We start from the raw sequence: 18991 nt of genomic DNA on the forward strand, positions 1-18991 counted from the left end.
AACCGTTGAGAATGTTGTGGAGAATGCAGCGGTAGATGGTGACACAGGGCGGTACATAATGCCTCCGAGAAGTAATAGAGCGATTCCACCTAAGAGGTACAGCCCAGAGCGTATTTCTAAAAAAACCAGATACTCGGTGGCGAACCTGGCTAAGGCAAATCTCACTGAGATGGCAAGGGCGTTCACTGCTGCCCTGTATGAGGAAGAAGAAATTCCTAGAACTACCGAAGAAGCTATGAAAATTAAGCACTGGAGGGAGACAATGATAGTGGAAATGAAGGCACTAATGAAGAACAAGACTTGGGAGGTATGTCTGAGGCTTGAAGGATCTAGACTAGATGAGCACCATCCGAGTTCTTTTTTCAATTGCTGCAAATAAAGATTGGCCGCTACACCAGTTTGATGTGACAAACGCCTTTCTGCATTGGGAACTAACAAAGCCAATATATATGGAAGCCCCACCTGGCTTTGGTGGAGACTTTAGAGGACATGAAGTGTGTAAACTAAAGAAGACCTTATATAGCCTGAAGCAATCACCAAGGGCATGGTTTGGGAGGTTCACTGAAGTAATGAAGAAGTATGGATACAAATAGAACAACTCGGATCATACACTATTTCTCAAGTATTTTTTGGGAATTGAGGTGTTGGATCTAAGAGAGGAATATTTATAAACCAGAGGAAGTACGTCTTGGATCTTCTAGCTGAAACAAGAATGTTGGATTGCAAGCCTGCTGAGACACTGATGATGCAGAATCACGGTCTGCAATTAATCGAGGGAGCAAAACTCATAAACCATACTAGATATCAGCGCCTTGTGGGTAAGCTTATCTATCTTTCCCACACTAGACCAGACATTGCCTACGCAGTTGGAGTGGTTAGCCAGTTTATGCACAAACCCCAAACGGATCACTGGGAGGCAGCATTGAGAATTGTGCGATACTTGAAGGGAACTCCGGGATATGGAGTTTTATTTGAGAATCACGGACGTATGGAGATATTTGGGTTTACAGACATAGATTGGGCTGGGAATCCAAATGATCGAAAATCAACGGCTGGGTTTCATACCTTTGTTGGAGGAAATCTTGTCACTTGGCGTAGCAAGAAGCAGAAAGTAGTAACATTATCCAGTGCTGAAGCAGAGTTTCGAGGAGTCAGGAGTGGTCTAATAGAGATCCTATGGCTGAGGAAGCTTATGACAGAACTTGGCCTGATATCACAACATCCGTGTAAACTCTTCTGTGATAACAAGGCAGCTATTAGCATATCTGAGAATCCAGTACAGCATGACCGGACGAAACACGTCAAGGTGGATCGACACTTCATTAAGGAGAACATAGAGGCTAAAATTGTGGATCTTCCTTTTGTTAGATCAGAGGACCAATTGGCAGATATCCTCACCAAAGTAGTCGATTCGAGGAGCTTCCACGGAGTATTAGACACAGTGGCGGACGGAGTTAAGGACAAGGGGGTACGACTGTACCCCCAAAATGCTGAATATCATAGTGGTAAAATACTCCTATTTTTTAGTGTAAGACCCGGGTTCGAATCTCCTAGGTGTATTTTTTTGCTATTTAGTCTTTTATTTTTTGCTTTTAGTTGTTAACTGTTTTGCTTTTATTGCTATTAGTATGTATTTTTGTTTGCATTTATTAACTGTTTAACTTTTACTATTACGTATTACTGAATTTAAGCATTTACTAATGTACGATTAAACATAGAGTAATATAATTTATTAATTGATTTTTTCATTTATTTTTTACACAATAAAAGCATGTGTAGTTGAATCTAATCTTTATTATTTATAGTTTTCAATTATGTTCATATTTGAAATTCTATAAATTATATGATGCATTTTCTTTTATTTTAAATATTAAAAACTATTTTAAAACTGAAATAAGTTCTCAATTAGAAAAGAACCTCTATTTAAATAGTACTCCATAGTAAAAATCTTTCTACTAATAACACTTAAATATCATCTATTTTTATATACAATGAAGTGACTTGCTAGAAAAATTGAGATAACGACAAAAAAAAGTTATATCTTCATGCCGATTTAACTATATATCGCACCCCCAATCTCAAGTATATGGATCCGCCACTGATTAGACAAGTTAAAAATGGTCGATCCCATTGTTTAACTTGAGGGGGAGTGTTGGAAATAAATCAAGGAGATTGGAAGAAATCATGAGATTAATTGAAGATGATTTTAGTGAATATTTTTCCTAATTTGTAGCTAGGGTAAATACTTTCTTATGTAGTTAATCTCTAGCCTATTTAGGCGTGTAAAATCCTCACAATTCATAAAACAGTTGAATATATCAGAAATACATTATTCAACAAGCCCCAATTGACGACTTTAAGAAAATACCGGTTGAGCTGATGGACGACGAATGCTTTGAGGCAGTGGCGGATGCAGAAATAAATTTTGGCAGGGGCTTCACTAAAAATTTTCATACTCACTCCGTCCCCTAAAAATAGAAATTCTTTTGTTTTTTGTCAGTCCCCTAAAAATAGAAACTTTCCATTTTAGGAAATTTTTTTCTCTCATTAAGGATCCATTTTCCACTAACATATTTTATTTCTATTCATTTCTTATTTTACCAATTTTGCATTAAAATTCGAGCAGGTGAACAATGGGACATTTATTCATGGATGAATATAATTTTATATTAACAAAAAGAAAAATAAAATTGTTGTGTTTGTTTTGCTAAAGCAAAGTATCTAATATTACATAAAAAAATGCATAATTATCTCGTAAATTTTAAAATTTGAATATAAATATATGAACTTTTGATTTTTATAACTTTTCTCCTAGATCTAAAATCAAAACATAGGTGGCAAATTAAAGCTTATGTGGCAATCAAAACTACACAAATATGTTTATATTAATTAAAAATATTAATTTGAATTTGTGAACTATGACAAAAGAAAAGGAAAAAACTGACCTGGCCTAACCCATTAAAGTGGTAAAGAAGACAAGTTGTAATTCTCGTTTGAAATTTGTGGGAGAAAAATTCAATATTTTTTTGTTCTACCGTTTGGAATAAATTTAAATGGAGTGTGGCTGTATAAGGGAAAAACTTTTTTAATTTTCGGTAAATTACGTTGTTCAATAGAAAAATGTTTCTTGCAAATTTAGGAAACAATTTTTAAAGTTTTATTGTTATAAGTAAGATCATTAAAATGTAGTTACACTTGCAAGATCGTGCCACCGTTTAACTAGGGAATAGGGATTCACTTTTTCAATATTATTATCATATTGTATTCATTTAAGTTTAACAGCTTTTATTTATTTCTATCTTCTTCTTCCCATTATATGCGGTTGCCATGGTTCCAAGACGTTTTCTCGGTGATTTTATTTTTTCAGCCCCTCCTTCCCATTAAATCTTCTTCCCATTAAACCCCAAAGATATTAGCTTGGGAAGGGCTTAAGATAATTTCTAAGAAAGTTGAAATTTTTTATAGTATAAATTTATTATAAAAAAAAAAGTTTGGGAGGGGCTTAAGCCCCTCACCCCCTCCACTTGTGTCCGCCACTGCTTTGAGGACACAAAATTGGGAAGAAGCTTCCGGTTGAGGACACAATAGAATTGTACTAATTTTGACTTATAAAGATAAATATTGCATGCCAATTCATTATTTGTATTATTAATATTTTTATTATTTTCTTTGATCATATCATTATTATCAGGCAATGATCAATTGCTAACTCATTATTTAATTGTTAAATACAACTAATTTAAGACCATAGAATTTTAGAAATCTTGTGGTCTACAATTTGCCATGTGTAATTTCGTTTATCATTTTTTAAGAATAAAAAGATAATAGGAACTATCAAATTTAGGGTTTAGAAACACAATGTCAATACAATGTATTAAATACATCAACACAAAGACACGACAACGTCAATACAATTTCATATTGACATTGTACAAGCAATGTGTTGACATCTTATATGATGTGTATTGATATAAAGATGTTAACGAAATTTATGAATATTTACGAAAATTGTATCAAATTTTGACATCGAAACATATACATGTTGGATCTCGTTGTAATCCTTATAAAATTATCTTTAATTTGATATATGTTATGCGGAAAAATAATTTAAATCGAGATAATTATATACATTTAAAGTTTTGGGATATTTTTCAAAAGTTAGTTATAACAAATTTGTTGTTAATGGACATTAATAGCCTAATTGATATTAAAATTCTAATAACCTTTAATTTAAAATTCTAATGGCTATCATTTAGTCGTAGTTAACAATATAACACACCCCTCACTATTATCTTGCGTCATTTGTATGTTTAATATTTTTATTATTTTCTTTGATCACATCACTATTATGTCGCGTCAATAAATAATTCTAACAAAGAAAAATGCATGATTTTTTTATTTTAAAAAAGATAGAGAGTTATAGAATATTAGAGAGAGACTATATGGGCAGGGACTGATCTATAATAGGGTGAGAAGGGGCAAATGCCCCACCTCATTTTTCTATAACCATGTAAATATATATATTATAAAACCAAAATATATACATATTCACCTAATTTGTCCCCCTAATTTAGAAAAAAATAATTTTACTTGCCCCTCTCCTGACATACGCATAGACTTATCATCCTCTAAAATAATATACTATAATATTTTAATGTATATATATTATTTTTATATTTATTTATTTGTATGTTAATATTTTTGACCCTCCTAGTATAATTTCCTGGCTCCGTCCCTAGAAGGCGGTGTTTGGTTTGTAATTTGATTATCCCCAAATTGGAATAATCGCAACTAGGGTTTCCTACTTTCTCTATATATACGTCATGTCTTTCCGTTCCTCCTCAACCACTCGCTCTCCTAAGGAATTTCCCTACCTTCCGTTCTCTCGTTTCTCTCTATATTTTCCTTTCTTCTCAGCATAACTAAGGTATTTTTCATATTCCTTTCCCTATCGGGGTTTATCGCTTTGTTTAATTGCTGTTTTCGATTTTATATTTTTTGATTGGATTCGTCATGAGCGGTATCGTCGATATTTATTCTACTATCCGTTGTTTGTGCATAATCGTGGGCTTTCGATCTGGATTTGCTTTTGATTTGAATTTCGAGTGTCGAATATTATTCGATTGGATTAAGGTTTGTGCTTGATAGATGAACTTTTAATTAATCTGAATTTTCATGCTTCAGAGGATTTAGATTGAATTTTGCCGGTTTTCCGATTTGGATCTCTGGGTTGTGGGTGTGTAACTGGAATTGAGGTGGAAGATTATGATTGGGTTTCCGTTTGTCTGTTCCTAGATGAACTGATGAGTATGCGTTAAGGATTAGTTTTTTTTTTAATCTTTATTCGTTATTAGTAATTTTATGCTGGAAAAACTTTATTTTTGCTAGCTTGATGATCGAAGTTCTTGTTAGTTTTATGTGTGTGGAAATACTGGAATCCTTTATATGCTGTTTGGTTTTATCTGTGTCAAATATTCAAATTATTCGGTGTTATTATTACACGGCATTGCCATATAGTAATTTGTGTGTTAGTGCCTTCATAGATAATTGACAGCATGTTCTTGGTTCAGATTATAACTTCATGATACAGATAAACATGGTGTTATCCTAGTTTTGGATGACTTTCTATTTTTGAAGGGTTTTTTTTATATCAGTACAAAGTCATCGTTACCTTATTTTGGACTCTTGTGTTTGTATGCAGGGCTTTGGCTTGTGGAATTGCAGTAATTGCAGTCAGCAAAAGTGGAGTGTTTCAAGTCAGAAACTTCTTTTATGTCTGAGCAAGCATCTCTGTTTTTATTATCAATTGGGTTGCTTGGAGAGTACTGTCCTTCACAGAGGAAAAAGGATAGAAATTCGGCACCTCTAGTTGGCTGTATGCATCTCAAGTCACACCAAGGTCATAAAATACGTGGTCAAGACTGCCAGTTTTTGGTTCCTGCTCCTTTTCTGTGGAATTCTTACAATTTTGGAGGAATAACTCTTGCAGAACAGGAAACCTCGCGTCCATACTGACATAGATTGTTACTTGCAACACCTGCAAAATGGCTTTGCAAAACATTGGTGCTGGAAACAAGGATGATGCCTTCTATAGGTATAAGATGCCCAGGATGATCACAAAAATCGAGGGCCGTGGTAATGGCATCAAAACCAACATAGTCAATATGGTTGACATTGCAAAGGCTTTGAGTAGGCCGGCCTCTTACACAACCAAGTATTTTGGCTGTGAGCTGGGAGCTCAATCAAAGTTTGATGAGAAGACTGGAACTTCCCACGTCAATGGATCTCATGATACTTCAAAGCTTGCTGGACTTCTTGAGAATTTCATCAAGAAATTTGTTCAGTGTTATGGTTGTGGGAACCCTGAAACTGAAATTATCATCACTAAGTCACAGATGATCAATCTCAAATGTGCTGCTTGTGGTTTTATATCAGAGGTTGATATGAGGGACAAGCTCACAACTTTCATTATCAAGAACCCTCCTGAGGCTAAGAAGGGAGGGAAGGACAAGAAACTGAGGAGGGCTGAGAAAGAGCGACTTAAGGAAGGAGAGGCAGCTGATGAAGAGCTGACGAAGCAAAAGAAAGAGGCTGCAAAGAAGAAGGTGTCATCTGGTAGTTCCAAGGATGCAGCATCAAAATCTTCAAAGAAGAAATCCCACTCTGATGAGGACCATTCTCCACCTGGTAGCCAAAAGGATGATCGTGAAGTGGCTGAAGACAGTGATGATGATGTCGAGTGGCAGACTGACACTTCTGCTGTGGCTGCACAACAAACAATCCAAGAACAGCTGAATGCTGTTACTGCTAGTATGGTCATGCTCTCAGCCAATGAGGAGAAAGGAAAATCAGGTAAGAGCTCTCCTGCAAGGGAAGGGAAATCCAAAGGGAATGGAGAGACAAATGGGAAAGCTGCTGCGGATAAAGATGAACTCTTTGTGTTGATCAAGGAGTATGTTAGCAGGGGTTCTTCTGCATCTCAAATCAAATCATTCCTGGAGTCTCTCTCTGGCTCTCGCCAGCAGCTTGTGAATGCGTACTTTGAAGCCTTATTCGAGGGAGCTGGAAAAGGTTTCTCCAAAGAGGTTGTGAAGAAGAAAAATTATATTGTTGCAGCACTTGAGGGCGAGGATTCGCAGCGCCATCTGCTTCTAGCCATTGAAGCCTTCTGTGGGAAAGCATCCCCAGAGGCTGTGAAGGAGGTCGCTTTGGTGTTGAAGGCTTTGTATGATGGCGATGTGCTGGAGGAGGAGTTCATAGTAGAATGGTTTGAGAAGGGCCTGGCTGGTGCCAACAAAAGCTCTCCAATATGGAAGAATGTCAAACCCTTCGTTGAATGGCTGCAGAGCGCAGAATCTGAATCTGAAGAAGAGTAACTCTTTACAAACTACTACTTTATTTCCCAGTACAATTTCCCATTATGTTCTACTAGCGTCTGTTGCAACGGCATGGCACGAACGATGCTGTTGCAGTGTTGTTGTCGTCGTCATCAATAAGTGCCGTCGGACACAGGTTTTTATTGTGGAGTGGTTTTAAGTTTTTGTTGTTTAGCGTCTTGGAAGAGATCTTTCTTGTTCTAAGAAACTCTTCTTCAGTGCTTCTGTTGCGTTTCGTTTGCTATTATTAATGACATTTTTCTTTAGTTATTAAATCGCTGGTGGTTGTTATTAATCAATTGGTGGTCTATGAATGTGTTCCCATTCGATTTCTTATATAACTAAAGTATATAGGCATAATTAAAAATAAAATCTGATTTATTGGGTCATATCACATATATTATTTATAATTTTTGGATCATTATAAAAGTATATTGATAATGATGATTTTGGTTAATAACTTAGTTCTGAAAAGAAAATTATTAAAAATAATTTTGATTCTCACTAGCATTTCATAACTTGAAAAAGTGAGTCATAAGAAAATATAAATTTGATCATATTTTACATTGTTTAATGACATACTATTATGTAATGAAAAATGACTTAGTATTATTTTACATCAAATACTAGGTTGGATTATTGGATCCATAAATTTAATGACATGTTTTCACATTAGCCCTAGATTATAAATGGGAAAATAATTGGTTAGTTTAGGGCGCTGCTATTAATGAGTGAAAAACCGTTTCTTTAATATGCTATTCTGCTCATACAATAACAGAAAAGTAATATGGCCAAGGTTAAGAGATAATACTAATGATGTACTAATAATAATAGGAGTATAGGACCAACTCGCCCTTTGACATCAAGGAATAGCCGATTTATTTTTGTACTGTTATTTTTGTATGAAATGAGTTAATTAGCCCAATTGGTAACTTCCTCCATTGATAAAAGAATTTTCATTTTCTGGAGGTAGCATTACATAGAATAAGATGGGTTTTTTATATTTTTTAAAATAAAGACTTAATTGATTTTAACACTTATTAATCATGTGTCTTTCAATTCTTAAATATAGATAATGGACCATAAATGGGAACATTTTTAAAACTCACAAAGAAAAAAAAGTGAATTTAGTAATAAAGGCTAAGGACAAAAAAAGTACTTACACAGTTTTTTCGATAACTTGATAGGTATTAATCCTATCGATCGCAAATTCTCACGAAGAACAATACGAAAGATGAGCGAGAGAGAGACCCTAGAACGAAATTTGAAGAGAGCATATTTTGAGAGAAATATCAATTGGTCATATTTCTTGGGTGAATAAGTGATACAACTCCCCTATTATAAGATTAAAAGCATACGATAGGGAAAGAACCGACAATTAAAATTCGAACGAAGCTTCTAGATATTCTCAACACTTACAATAAGATTAAAAACAAAAGAGAAAACAAAAGGAGAGGATAAGGTTTATCGAGCCTTATCTGCTCACATAGTTTTGCTTTACGATCAAGGCGTCTGGTTTGACCTTCAGTCGTTCCTTTAGCGATGTGACTACCTTGTTGGGCTTGATCTCACGGGCCGTGCCCGCCGGCCACACCTGCATTGCATGGCCTCTTGTCTCGGGCTCTTGAGTGCCTGTATCATAACCTCAGACCAAATGTTCCTTGACTTTCTTGGTCCCATTGGACCATTTTTTTATATGCATTGGAATCCCGACTCAGTGAATCTCTCATCGGTTCAAGAAACAAGTTAAGAGAATTGGACTGTTTCGTCCCGCTTGTTTTCAAAATTAACAAATGTTAGTTAAACATATGATTCTCATAGTAATTTAGAGTATTGAATCAATCTATATAGATTTGATTCAGAATTCGGATGGGACTATATATCCTGTTATTTTCCTAATGCATATATCATGAATATTTGTACTTAGAAAAAGTATAATACATATGGCTTTTCTAAAATGTCTGAAATTGACAGGAATTAAAACAAATTATAACACCATGATATATCAGACTCCGTTTAAATTTGCTAAACGATTCCTAATTAATCTTTTCTCAAACAAGTGGAATGATAGTTAGCTTAGCATCCACGTGGAAGTGTTTAAATGGATGTTTTGTTTGCTAGCTGATTGAAAATATAATTTGGCGAATTCAAAGGAACTGACCCATTTATACTGATTCAGTAAAAATATGTCGACAGTAACACCAAAGTGTATAATGGATATTATGTATTTAATAAAAAAAATAGTGATTTATATAATAAAAAAATCAGGTTATTCTTTTACAATATACAAATAAATATTTGCAGATCGATAGTATATTTTATTAATGATTATTTTTTATGCACATGCATATAATATCTGTCCAAAAAAATAGTCCAATCATGGACAACATGTGTTTTAATATAAAATTAATAAAATAAAAAAATATGAGTTAAAATACTAATAAAATGGAACTCACTCATTACAGATAACAAAAATTACTACGCTCTAAAATTAAATAGTAGTAGTACATTACTAGTACTATAAAAATTATTACTCCCCATATTTTGAAATGATAATCATTATGTTAGTGAAAAATGATGTCTATTTTCTTAGAGTGAAAAAGTTTTAAAAAATAATCTATAGTTTGAAATGATAATCTTTATGTTAGTGGAAAATTATTACTAGTAAATGTCTAAATAGGATGAACAGACAAAAGTTAAAGGAGGAACTGATGAGATATTTATTGGCAGTCTTTAGAATTCGTCAAAATATGATATGTATTGAAAATTAGCAATCATTTTGAAATGTATATAATAGAATTATGAATAAATCTTTCAGTTAGGATTTATGAACAGATTTTTCGAACTGTTAGCGTCTCTCATTCATTCCATCGACTCTGAATTGCACTCCACATTTTACCTGTCTTCTCTTTTCTCTCTCTATATCACAATTCACAACATATATATATCTATAAATATATAAACAAAATTTGTTGAAACGACAAAACCTCTACCATGACTTCACCCCCAACTGCCGCTGCCGAAATCGATTCCTCAATCTGGCACGCAATCGCCGGCGCCGGCGTCCACGTTCCTGCCGTCAATTCCGCCGTCTACTACTTCCCCCAGGGGCATCTCGAGCAGTGCTCCGCCGCCGCTAATCACAATTTCACCCACACTTGGCCCTGGATTCCTTGCCAAGTCATCTCCGTTCGCTACCTCTGCGATTCCGTTTCCGATCAGGTTTTTTCCAGAATTCTCCTCCAGCCGCTGTATCAGTTCGATTCGCTTCCGACCGGTGGAGGCTCCGCCGCCGCCGATGACGAAATCCTCTCGTTCGCGAAGATCCTGACGCGATCGGACGCCAACAACGGCGGCGGTTTCTCGGTGCCTAGGTTTTGCGCGGACATCATCCTTCCGCCGCTCGATTTCGAGGCGGATCCGCCTGTGCAGACGCTGGTGACCAGAGACAGCCACGGCAATGCCTGGGGTTTCCGCCACATCTACCGCGGCACACCGCGGCGCCACCTGCTCACCACCGGCTGGAGCAAGTTCGTGAACGCGAAGCGCCTCGTCGCCGGCGATTCGGTCGTGTTTATGAAGAGGAAATCGACGGACGAGCTGTTCGTCGGGATCCGGCGCGCGGAGAGGTTCGGCGGCGACGAGAAATCGGAGGCTGCCGAGGCAATTTCAGCGATCGAGAGCGCGGTGAGAGGAATGCATTTCGAGGTGGTGTACTACCCGAAGGTAGGCTCCCCTGATTTCGTCGTGGCGGCGGAGAAGGTTAACCAGGCGCTGAGGATCCCGTGGAGCGCGGGGATGAAGGTTAGGATGGCGGTGGATAGTGACGACGCGTCACGGTTGGCGTGGATCCAAGGTGGCGTAACCGCCGCGTCGACGCCGATGACCGGGATCTGGCGCCGCTCCCCCTGGCGCATGTTGCAGGTTAACTTTCTCTGCTTTGTTTATGTTTAATTTTATGATGATTTAATTTAATTGAATTGAATTGAAATGATATGTGAGGCAACATTATAAATGTGTATAGTGTTTGATAGAGTAAAATGTGTGACTTGGTATAGTGGTAATGTTTGACATCTAGACGCGGCCTTTAAATTTATGTTTATACCTATAACGTTCTAGTACATATACTTTAGGTGAATTGGGATGACCCCGAAGGTTCACATGCGAATGTGAGCCCATGGGAAGTGGAATACCTACCACTCTCTCCGCTAATCGACCCCGGGTTCCATCCCGCGAAGAGGTTGAGATTCGTGCCTGATCCGGGCATCCTAGCGACCGATTCGTCACTATTGCATCAATATCCTCCTGCTGGCATGCAGGGAGCCAGGCGAAACCATATGGCAGCCGAGGTCCTGCAACCTCCAAACAACGACCCCCAACCTCCAAACAACGTCGTCCAACCTCTGAACGACGTCCCCCAACATCCGACCAAAGAACCTGATAAAGAAGTCATCTCTATATCCACAGTGTTGACTATTGGGAGATCCAGCTCGGACAGTGTGTCGCCGGTCAGCCAGAACGGCGATCAGGCTGCTACGACATTCCAGTTGTTCGGAAGGAAGATTGCGACTTCTACGGTGAGTAGTGTACCGGGCGTGGAGAGGGATGCTGTTGCTGCACATAGAGAGTGATTTTTTTTTACTGTATAGGGAGTCCATTTTTAGATATTGTTTCAAAATGTGATTGACTTCTTTGGAAAATACTACTAGTAATTGTTGTCTGGCTTGCTTTGCTTCTTGTTTTAATGCTTTCAACATACAAAATTCGTCAAAATTAGATGCTGTCACCTAATTCAAAGCTAGAGATATTTCATGTATAATTATAACGTTTGCATGGACTGCAAAAGCTTACGTATGGGACTTAACTTGGGGTATATATATATATATATATATATATATATATATATATATATATATATATATATATATAAGTAGTAGTATATCACTTGATCCAAGATAAAATATAATACACAGATGATAAATATATACTATACTACACCATTACCATATAACATGAACAATACAATACGCAACGAGCAAGGTAATAATATAACATACTTGAAATATAATTTACATTAAATGTATAAGTGAGATTTGAACCCAAATTCAACCAAAAACCTTTCTCCAAGAAAAATTTCCACACTTATTTATGACTAATTGACGATGAGCCCAAACATGTTCTGTTGAATCAAGTATCTTGTTCAAAATATTTGGGTATGTGTCATAGAAATTGGTTTTGTGGTAGTAAAATAATGTGGTTTCAGTTAAACTTATTTATATGCAATATTTTGCAGACTCACAAAGAAAAATACATGCTGTTTGCTTGTGTGAAAGAGAGTTTTTCAACGATGTTTTCTTAAAAGTTAAAAATCTCTCAAAGACCTAGATTGAACTAATCATAGGAGAAATCATAAGTCAAGGAAATAATCACTATTTCATGAGATAACTTACACACACGGTCAATATATCATCGGCCAACACTTGGAGAATTGTTAAACTAAATATGTTAAAGGCAGTCAACATAATTAAAAGTACTCCGCTCATTTATGAGAAATAGCCTCATTATTGCTACTTATATTTTAATTAGGAATGTCAATCAGGTCAAATCTGCTCGAATTTGAGTCAATCTTATTGGACTGTTTACGGACCAGTTACTTTACCTAAAGGTGAGCTTTTGGCTTTTGGTAAAACTAAGTGAGTCGTCAAAAAAAACTAAACCAAATAATCCAAAAGGCATGTACTAGCATATTGGTGGAGAAAAAGGTTGATAATTTATCTACTAGTATCAAAAACACTTTGAGCAGATGAATCAGGAAAAAAAAATTCCATTGCTAGAAGACAAATGGGAGTCTATATAAAAAAAAATGGTGCAAAATATAAAATCGTGAAACAAACTTCACACAACCTCTCAAGTATTGATTTATCCCTTATTTTCGATTAATAAAGGCTCAAACCACATATAAAATGGGAGAGCAAGTAAACAAACAATCTAGTCTAAGATTAAAAAAAAAACCAAAACAGCTACGGTAGCCAAAACAATCTAGTATTGATATATCCCTTTCAGCATTACTCATTGCTCATTCCTTGGGTACGTTTTCATTCACAACATAATGAATTTTGGAAAAGTTTATGTGATTATCTTGTCACAAAATATAGACCAATGATGGGTAACATTGAGTTATGTAAATTTATGGTTGAGAAGCTTTGTCAAGAGATCAGGTGAACTTCCTTTCGAAGTTCACCGACGAGCAATGTCATGCGTATGATTTGATAATGTCGTCGATGAATTCGGATATTGGTGGAATATATTTTGTTTATGTATATGAAGGAACTGGATTTTTTTATATGGAAGCTGGTGTCTGTAGGGTTATATTCAAAAGGATAACTTCTTTTGAATATAGCTTGAAGTGGTATACTTTAATATTAATGCAAGGTGAAAAAACAAACTCACTCTCGATTCAAGATTTCTATTAATCCAAATGAAGAATTAATTGACTTTAACATCACACATGGAAGTGTACATGCAGAATCCATATGTTACGTATGTACTGTATTAAAAGTTAAAACATTAGATAGCAGTTTGCGAGGTATCATATGTATGAAAAATGAATGAATCGATTGGTGATGAATTTAGACAAATATTAAAAGCTAGTGAGCAAGATGTGGTCAAAAAGCTACAATTAACTCTTAATATCTTCATAGTTACAAAGTTATGAAGTTTTTGGAAAACATGAGATATTTTTTATACTGAAGATGCTTCAATATTGAAGGATTTCTCTGATTGGCATTATAACAGATGTGATTATTGAGGGAACTAATGATAGTAATGTTAATAGAGTTAGACCGAAAATTAACCCTATCTTCATAGGATTGCCTGAAATGAGTTCATTCTCCTTATTTATGAAAACTTGTATTTTCATGCCTATATGAGATAGATATTAGTATTTGAATTGAAATAAACGTTTATTATATATATAAAATTATCAATAAAAATACATTAATTAAAAAGGATGTAATCAAATATAAACTCTAAATATTATACAAACTACATTTTCTAAAGGTACATATTTTATCACTACCCTTAATTAAAAATTATAAAAAAATTTAACCCAATTAGCCTAAAACCCGAAGTTGTAACATTGTCAATTTATACTGTAGGTTACGTCGAAGTTTGAAGTGTATTATTTGAAACCCCAACCTTCTTGAATTTTTTTCTTTAAAACAAAAAGCTTTATGGGAAAATTCGACGGAATACATCCGAAACATGTACTTAGTAACATAATAGAGTATGAAATTAATAACAAAAATACTTATAAAAACAGGAGAGACAATTCCCAAATTAAATGCTAACAAAAAGGCTACCATCGCGCATTGTAAATTCTCAAACAGTATATTTATCTTCGATCATACTTGGTTTTGTCATTTTCTCCAACTAAACAGCAAAAATGGATTTATCATCACCATCTCTTTTCAAAAAACCAGTGGACACTTAAGCACCACCAGATCCATATTTCTTTCCAAAAACGATAACCTGAAGCTTGTCATAACCCGCAAGCACACCAGCACCAGCAACAGCACGAAGAATGTTTGCTCCGGCACCCTTGAACAACGACTTGGCACCCTCGTTCTTGAGGATCTGGGTGAAGGCATCCATTGAGCTCTTGTACTTAACAGCCTCACCCGATGTCATCATCATTCTTCTGCGAACAGTGTCAATTGGGTAGGAGGCAAGACCAGCACCGTTGGTGATGAGCCAACCGAGGGCAAAACTAGCAAAGAAACTATCCTGTAATCATCACATGCATTGCCAGTTTAGTACGGTCAGGAATTTTTTTCGGATGTAGATAGCATTCTATATGGATTCTAGGGGAATGTAGTAACTAACCTGCAGAGATCCAGTTAGGAGGACTGGCTTCAGAGAGTCGTACATACCAAAATACAGACCACGGTATACAATGATACCAACACACGAGATGTTGAATCCACGGTACAAACCAGCCAAACCATCTGATTTGAGAGTCTTTCTGTAGACATCAACCAGACCATTGAACTGTCTCTCACCTCCTTTCTTTGCAGCTTTGGAATCATTGGCAAGACGAGTACGAGCATAATCCAAGGAGTACACAAAAAGAAGTGAGGAAGCACCAGCAGCACCACCGGACGCAAGGTTGCCAGCAAACCATTTCCAGTAACCATCACGGTCCTTCTTGAAGTTAAAGAGTCTCTTGAAGTAATCCTTGAAAGCAAAATTCAAGGCCTGTTGAACCCACAACAACCATGAGTTAGCATCATAACAGCATATAGATAATGATACAGGCAACTGCATGACTGTGCATGAAAGTGGAAAACAAGGTGGACCTGAGTGGGGAAGTAACGGATGACATTAGCAGTGTTTCCTCTCCACAGTGATCCAAACCCTTCATCCTTAATTGTCCTACCAAAACACTCTCCAATTCCCTTGTATGGCTCAGAAAGACGGCCAGCCTTGATCATTTCATCTTGGTTCTGGATCAAAAGCTTCACACGCTCAATAGGAGCAGCAGCGGTCTTTGACACAGCAGCTGAAACTCCTCCCATAAGAAAGTCGATCGCAAAGCCAGCAAAGCCTTTCTCTGATGGAGCCTGAGCAAACACTGGGTTAGCATTCACAGAGACCAACGACAGATCCTGGGTTGCAACACAGGTCTTAGGATATTGGAAGGCTTGGTTTGTGTAATTGCCATAAGCAAATTGTCTCTGATATGCGGCAGGTTGTGGGACACCTCCATTGCGAACTAGTGAGATGCTCGATCCCAGATGTAATTGGTTAGCTAGCTTCTGGGAGATAGTTGGGAATTGGTTTTGATCTGCCATAATACCTAATTATCCCAATGTGACCGAATATTAGGCACGTAAGTGGCTGGCAGAAACTTGATTACAAGTACACATCAAAGTTACAATGGAACAGATATCTACTAACTCTTCATATTCAAATCCTATGCATACACAACTTGCTTTGTCAAATAGCAAGCCAACATTAATTATCTAATCATAATAAGTAATAACTCAATGACAGAAATTTCATCATATTCTAATTCGCAGTAACTTCAACAATCTGGACTCCAGAAATTCAGAGCTAGCCACGAATAAACACAATAACATACAACAGTAATAAATGATTTAATGTTATTCTGCAAGTTCTGCAAAGAAAATGATTGCCTATCATAAGCAAAACTAATTATCATAAAATTAATGGAAACACATTTGAACATGCTTGTTTATATATGTAAATGAATCAGATCTAAGTCTAGCTCAATTCGAATCTAGAATTCCAGATCTAGGCGAGTTCATACCTTTCTCTATACAATAACCCTACATGAACAACAAAAATTTGCAAGCCACATTCGGATCCAAATCAGCATCACAGAGGGCAAACTTAAATACTTGTACAGAAGCAGTAAATAGAAGAAAATTCAAATACGATCGAAGCAAAAACAGGGAAAGAGAAGTTTTCAGAATCATACAAACACGCAAATTCCGCTGAATCCACAAAAAAACAAAAATTCAAAAAATAGATTTTTAAAAATGGCAGTAAAAAAGAAGCGAGAATTAGGTGGGAAGGTGTTACCTGCCTGCGGTCGACTCGAAAATGGGGGAGAAAAATGATGGGATTGGAGGAGAGACGACCGAGGAGCGAGAGAGTCCAATAAAACTGGCTGCTGATGCCCATTTTATAGTAGCCGAATACCTAGCATGAATATGACGAAGAAGGGCGCATGGTAATACGCTGCGTCGCGGAGCATGTGAAAATTAGCGCGGAACCAGGGAAGTCGAAGTAAGTGGATTCTTTTAACCTTGGTCTTTAGCGCATCCACAATGGTGAGCTTGTGCTCACCGTCCGTCCGTGCCGCTGGCAAGGACACGCTCCGCTGCCTCTCCGCTCTTGCCGCTGACACGGACGTGCTCTTAGCTAAAAGCACGGCCGTTCCAGCGGCAAGAGCATGGGGCGGCGACGTGGCATGCTCTAATTGACCCGTTGATTTATCATTTTTTATTATTTTTTTTTTAAATCGAAAAAATCTGAAAAATTCAAAATTAATAAAAAAAATATTTTCTCACTTCCCAATAAAATATATCCATTTTTTCCACACGTTTAATTTATTTTTTTTCATTATTTTTACCCCAAAATTAATACTTTCATCTATAAATACTTTCATTTCAAACACAAAAAAATGACACTATACCAAACAACTCTCTCAATCTCAAATTTTAGGATTTTAATTATGTAATTTTAAATTTTTAGGAGTCTAATTATGTAATTTTATTTTGTAGGAGTTTAATTATGCAATTTTTATTATTTTTATAATTTGTAATATTATTCGGCAATGAGTAGTGGTTTTTTTAATTTTTAGGATTTTAATTATGTAATTTTTAATTTTAGGCTTTTAATTATGTCTTTTTAAATTTATTTGTAATTTGAAATGTTATTTCAGTTTTTTTAATGAATTTTCATATTATGGAAATGTTTTTGTTTAATTGAATTTTAAATTGAATTGTGCTCGTCCTTGCAGAAGAGCACAGCTGTGGGTGTTGTGCTCTTGCCAGAGAGCAGGCAGAAAAAGTGGGGCCGGGCCCACAACCGTGCCGCTGGCAAGAGCACGGTTGTGGATGCTCTTAGAGCATACAAGCAGGACACGGCGTCTGTCCTTGCCAGCGGCACGAAGACGCTGTCCGCCGCTGGCACAGCGCTGCTCGATACATCGAGCACGTCCGTGCCAGCGAGTAGGTGACGTGGCAGGTGCGGATTGGCCATCGGCTTAGCCGTTGGCAATTTTGATTTTTTTTTAAAAATCTGTTTTTAATTAAAAAAAACGATTAAATATATATATATTTTCCCACTTCCCAAAAAAAATATATCCATTTTCTACCCACTTTTATTTTTTTCCCCAAAAATACACATTTTCATCTATAAATACCCCAACTTTCACACCCAAAAATTCACACCACACTACATAATTCCCATCTACATTCTCTCATTTCCATTCTCATCTACATTCTCTCATCTCCATTCTCAATCTTTCTTCCACTCCTACAACATAACAATGTCCGGCCACGGCGATCACCCCCGGGCTCCCACAGTTGGAACCCCGATTCGTTCGGTTCACAACCGTTTCCTAGTCCGGAAACGGAATATTCGGCCCCTCCTCAAACCCTAAGTTCGGGAGTTCCGGGTGGCTACCGGTCTTACCCGATCGACAACCTAGATGCCCCCGAAGGGTAATACGGGTGGACACCCGAGCCCAGAGCGAGGTCGAGCAGCCCCTCCCAAACTCCGACTCCTCTTACTCGCGGTGTCCGCACACCGTACACTCCAGCGGAGATGGAGCAATTGTTCAAGGCGTTCTTGTCAATCTCCGAAGATCCGGAGGTTGGACGAACCAATCCAGCGATCATTATTGGTGGCGCATCTGTCGCCGGTACAATGAAAACCGGCTGGTGGGAACAATCAAGCGCAACGAGAGTATGGTGTGGAACGCCATATACAGAGCCAACGAAGAAATCCAAAAGTTCCAGGGGTATTACCTCCAGGAAGAGCGGTCGGAGCGAGGTCGACATCATCAGTTCCGCCTTGTCGAC

The 18991-nt window shown here is 36.9% G+C and overlaps 3 protein-coding genes across 5 annotated transcripts; 2 read left to right on the forward strand and 1 right to left on the reverse strand.

Moving 5' to 3' along the window:
• Positions 1 to 4772: 4772 nt before the first annotated feature.
• Positions 4773 to 7651, forward strand: LOC121756260 (eukaryotic translation initiation factor 5-like). Its single transcript, XM_042151758.1, has 2 exons — positions 4773 to 4927; positions 5702 to 7651. Exon 2 carries the CDS (start codon positions 6045 to 6047, stop codon positions 7374 to 7376), a length of 1332 nt encoding a protein of 443 aa, XP_042007692.1. The 5' UTR covers positions 4773 to 4927; positions 5702 to 6044; the 3' UTR covers positions 7377 to 7651.
• Positions 7652 to 10263: 2612 nt separating this feature from the next.
• Positions 10264 to 12083, forward strand: LOC121754974 (auxin response factor 17-like). Its single transcript, XM_042150261.1, has 2 exons — positions 10264 to 11300; positions 11510 to 12083. Exons 1-2 carry the CDS (start codon positions 10371 to 10373, stop codon positions 12005 to 12007), a joined length of 1428 nt encoding a protein of 475 aa, XP_042006195.1. The 5' UTR covers positions 10264 to 10370; the 3' UTR covers positions 12008 to 12083.
• Positions 12084 to 14629: 2546 nt separating this feature from the next.
• LOC121756106 (ADP,ATP carrier protein 1, mitochondrial) lies at positions 14630 to 17137 on the reverse strand. 3 transcript variants are annotated; one of them, XM_042151564.1, is made up of 4 exons: positions 16983 to 17137; positions 15734 to 16233; positions 15261 to 15632; positions 14630 to 15161 (listed from the first exon to the last, which is right to left on the reverse strand). In XM_042151564.1, the coding sequence occupies exons 2-4, from the start codon at positions 16226 to 16228 to the stop codon at positions 14865 to 14867; spliced, it is 1164 nt and encodes a 387-aa protein (XP_042007498.1). In that variant the 5' UTR covers positions 16229 to 16233; positions 16983 to 17137; the 3' UTR covers positions 14630 to 14864. The 3 variants fall into 3 exon arrangements, with proteins under 3 accessions (XP_042007498.1, XP_042007499.1, XP_042007501.1); XM_042151565.1 differs by having other exon boundaries at positions 16987 to 17089; XM_042151567.1 differs by lacking the exon at positions 16983 to 17137 and adding an exon at positions 16708 to 16798.
• Between the last annotated feature and the right edge of the window lie 1854 nt (positions 17138 to 18991).

This window comes from Salvia splendens, chromosome 11 (assembly GCF_004379255.2).
Source record: "Salvia splendens isolate huo1 chromosome 11, SspV2, whole genome shotgun sequence".
Lineage (NCBI taxonomy): Eukaryota > Viridiplantae > Streptophyta > Magnoliopsida > Lamiales > Lamiaceae > Salvia > Salvia splendens.

What these genes read in the sequence shown, in the direction of transcription:
- LOC121756260 (XM_042151758.1), top strand. Translation starts at nt 6,045, where the DNA reads ATGGCTTTGCAAAACATTGGTGCTGGAAACAAGGATGATGCCTTCTAT.
- LOC121754974 (XM_042150261.1), top strand. Translation starts at nt 10,371, where the DNA reads ATGACTTCACCCCCAACTGCCGCTGCCGAAATCGATTCCTCAATCTGG. An exon ending in CCCCCTGGCGCATGTTGCAG is followed by an intron (nt 11,301 to 11,509) that starts GTTAACTTTCTC and finishes CATATACTTTAG; the next exon opens with GTGAATTGGGATGACCCCGA.
- LOC121756106 (XM_042151564.1), bottom strand. Translation starts at nt 16,228, where the DNA reads ATGGCAGATCAAAACCAATTCCCAACTATCTCCCAGAAGCTAGCTAAC. An exon ending in TCCGTTACTTCCCCACTCAG is followed by an intron (nt 15,633 to 15,733) that starts GTCCACCTTGTT and finishes TGGGTTCAACAG; the next exon opens with GCCTTGAATTTTGCTTTCAA. An exon ending in TCCTAACTGGATCTCTGCAG is followed by an intron (nt 15,162 to 15,260) that starts GTTAGTTACTAC and finishes TGATGATTACAG; the next exon opens with GATAGTTTCTTTGCTAGTTT.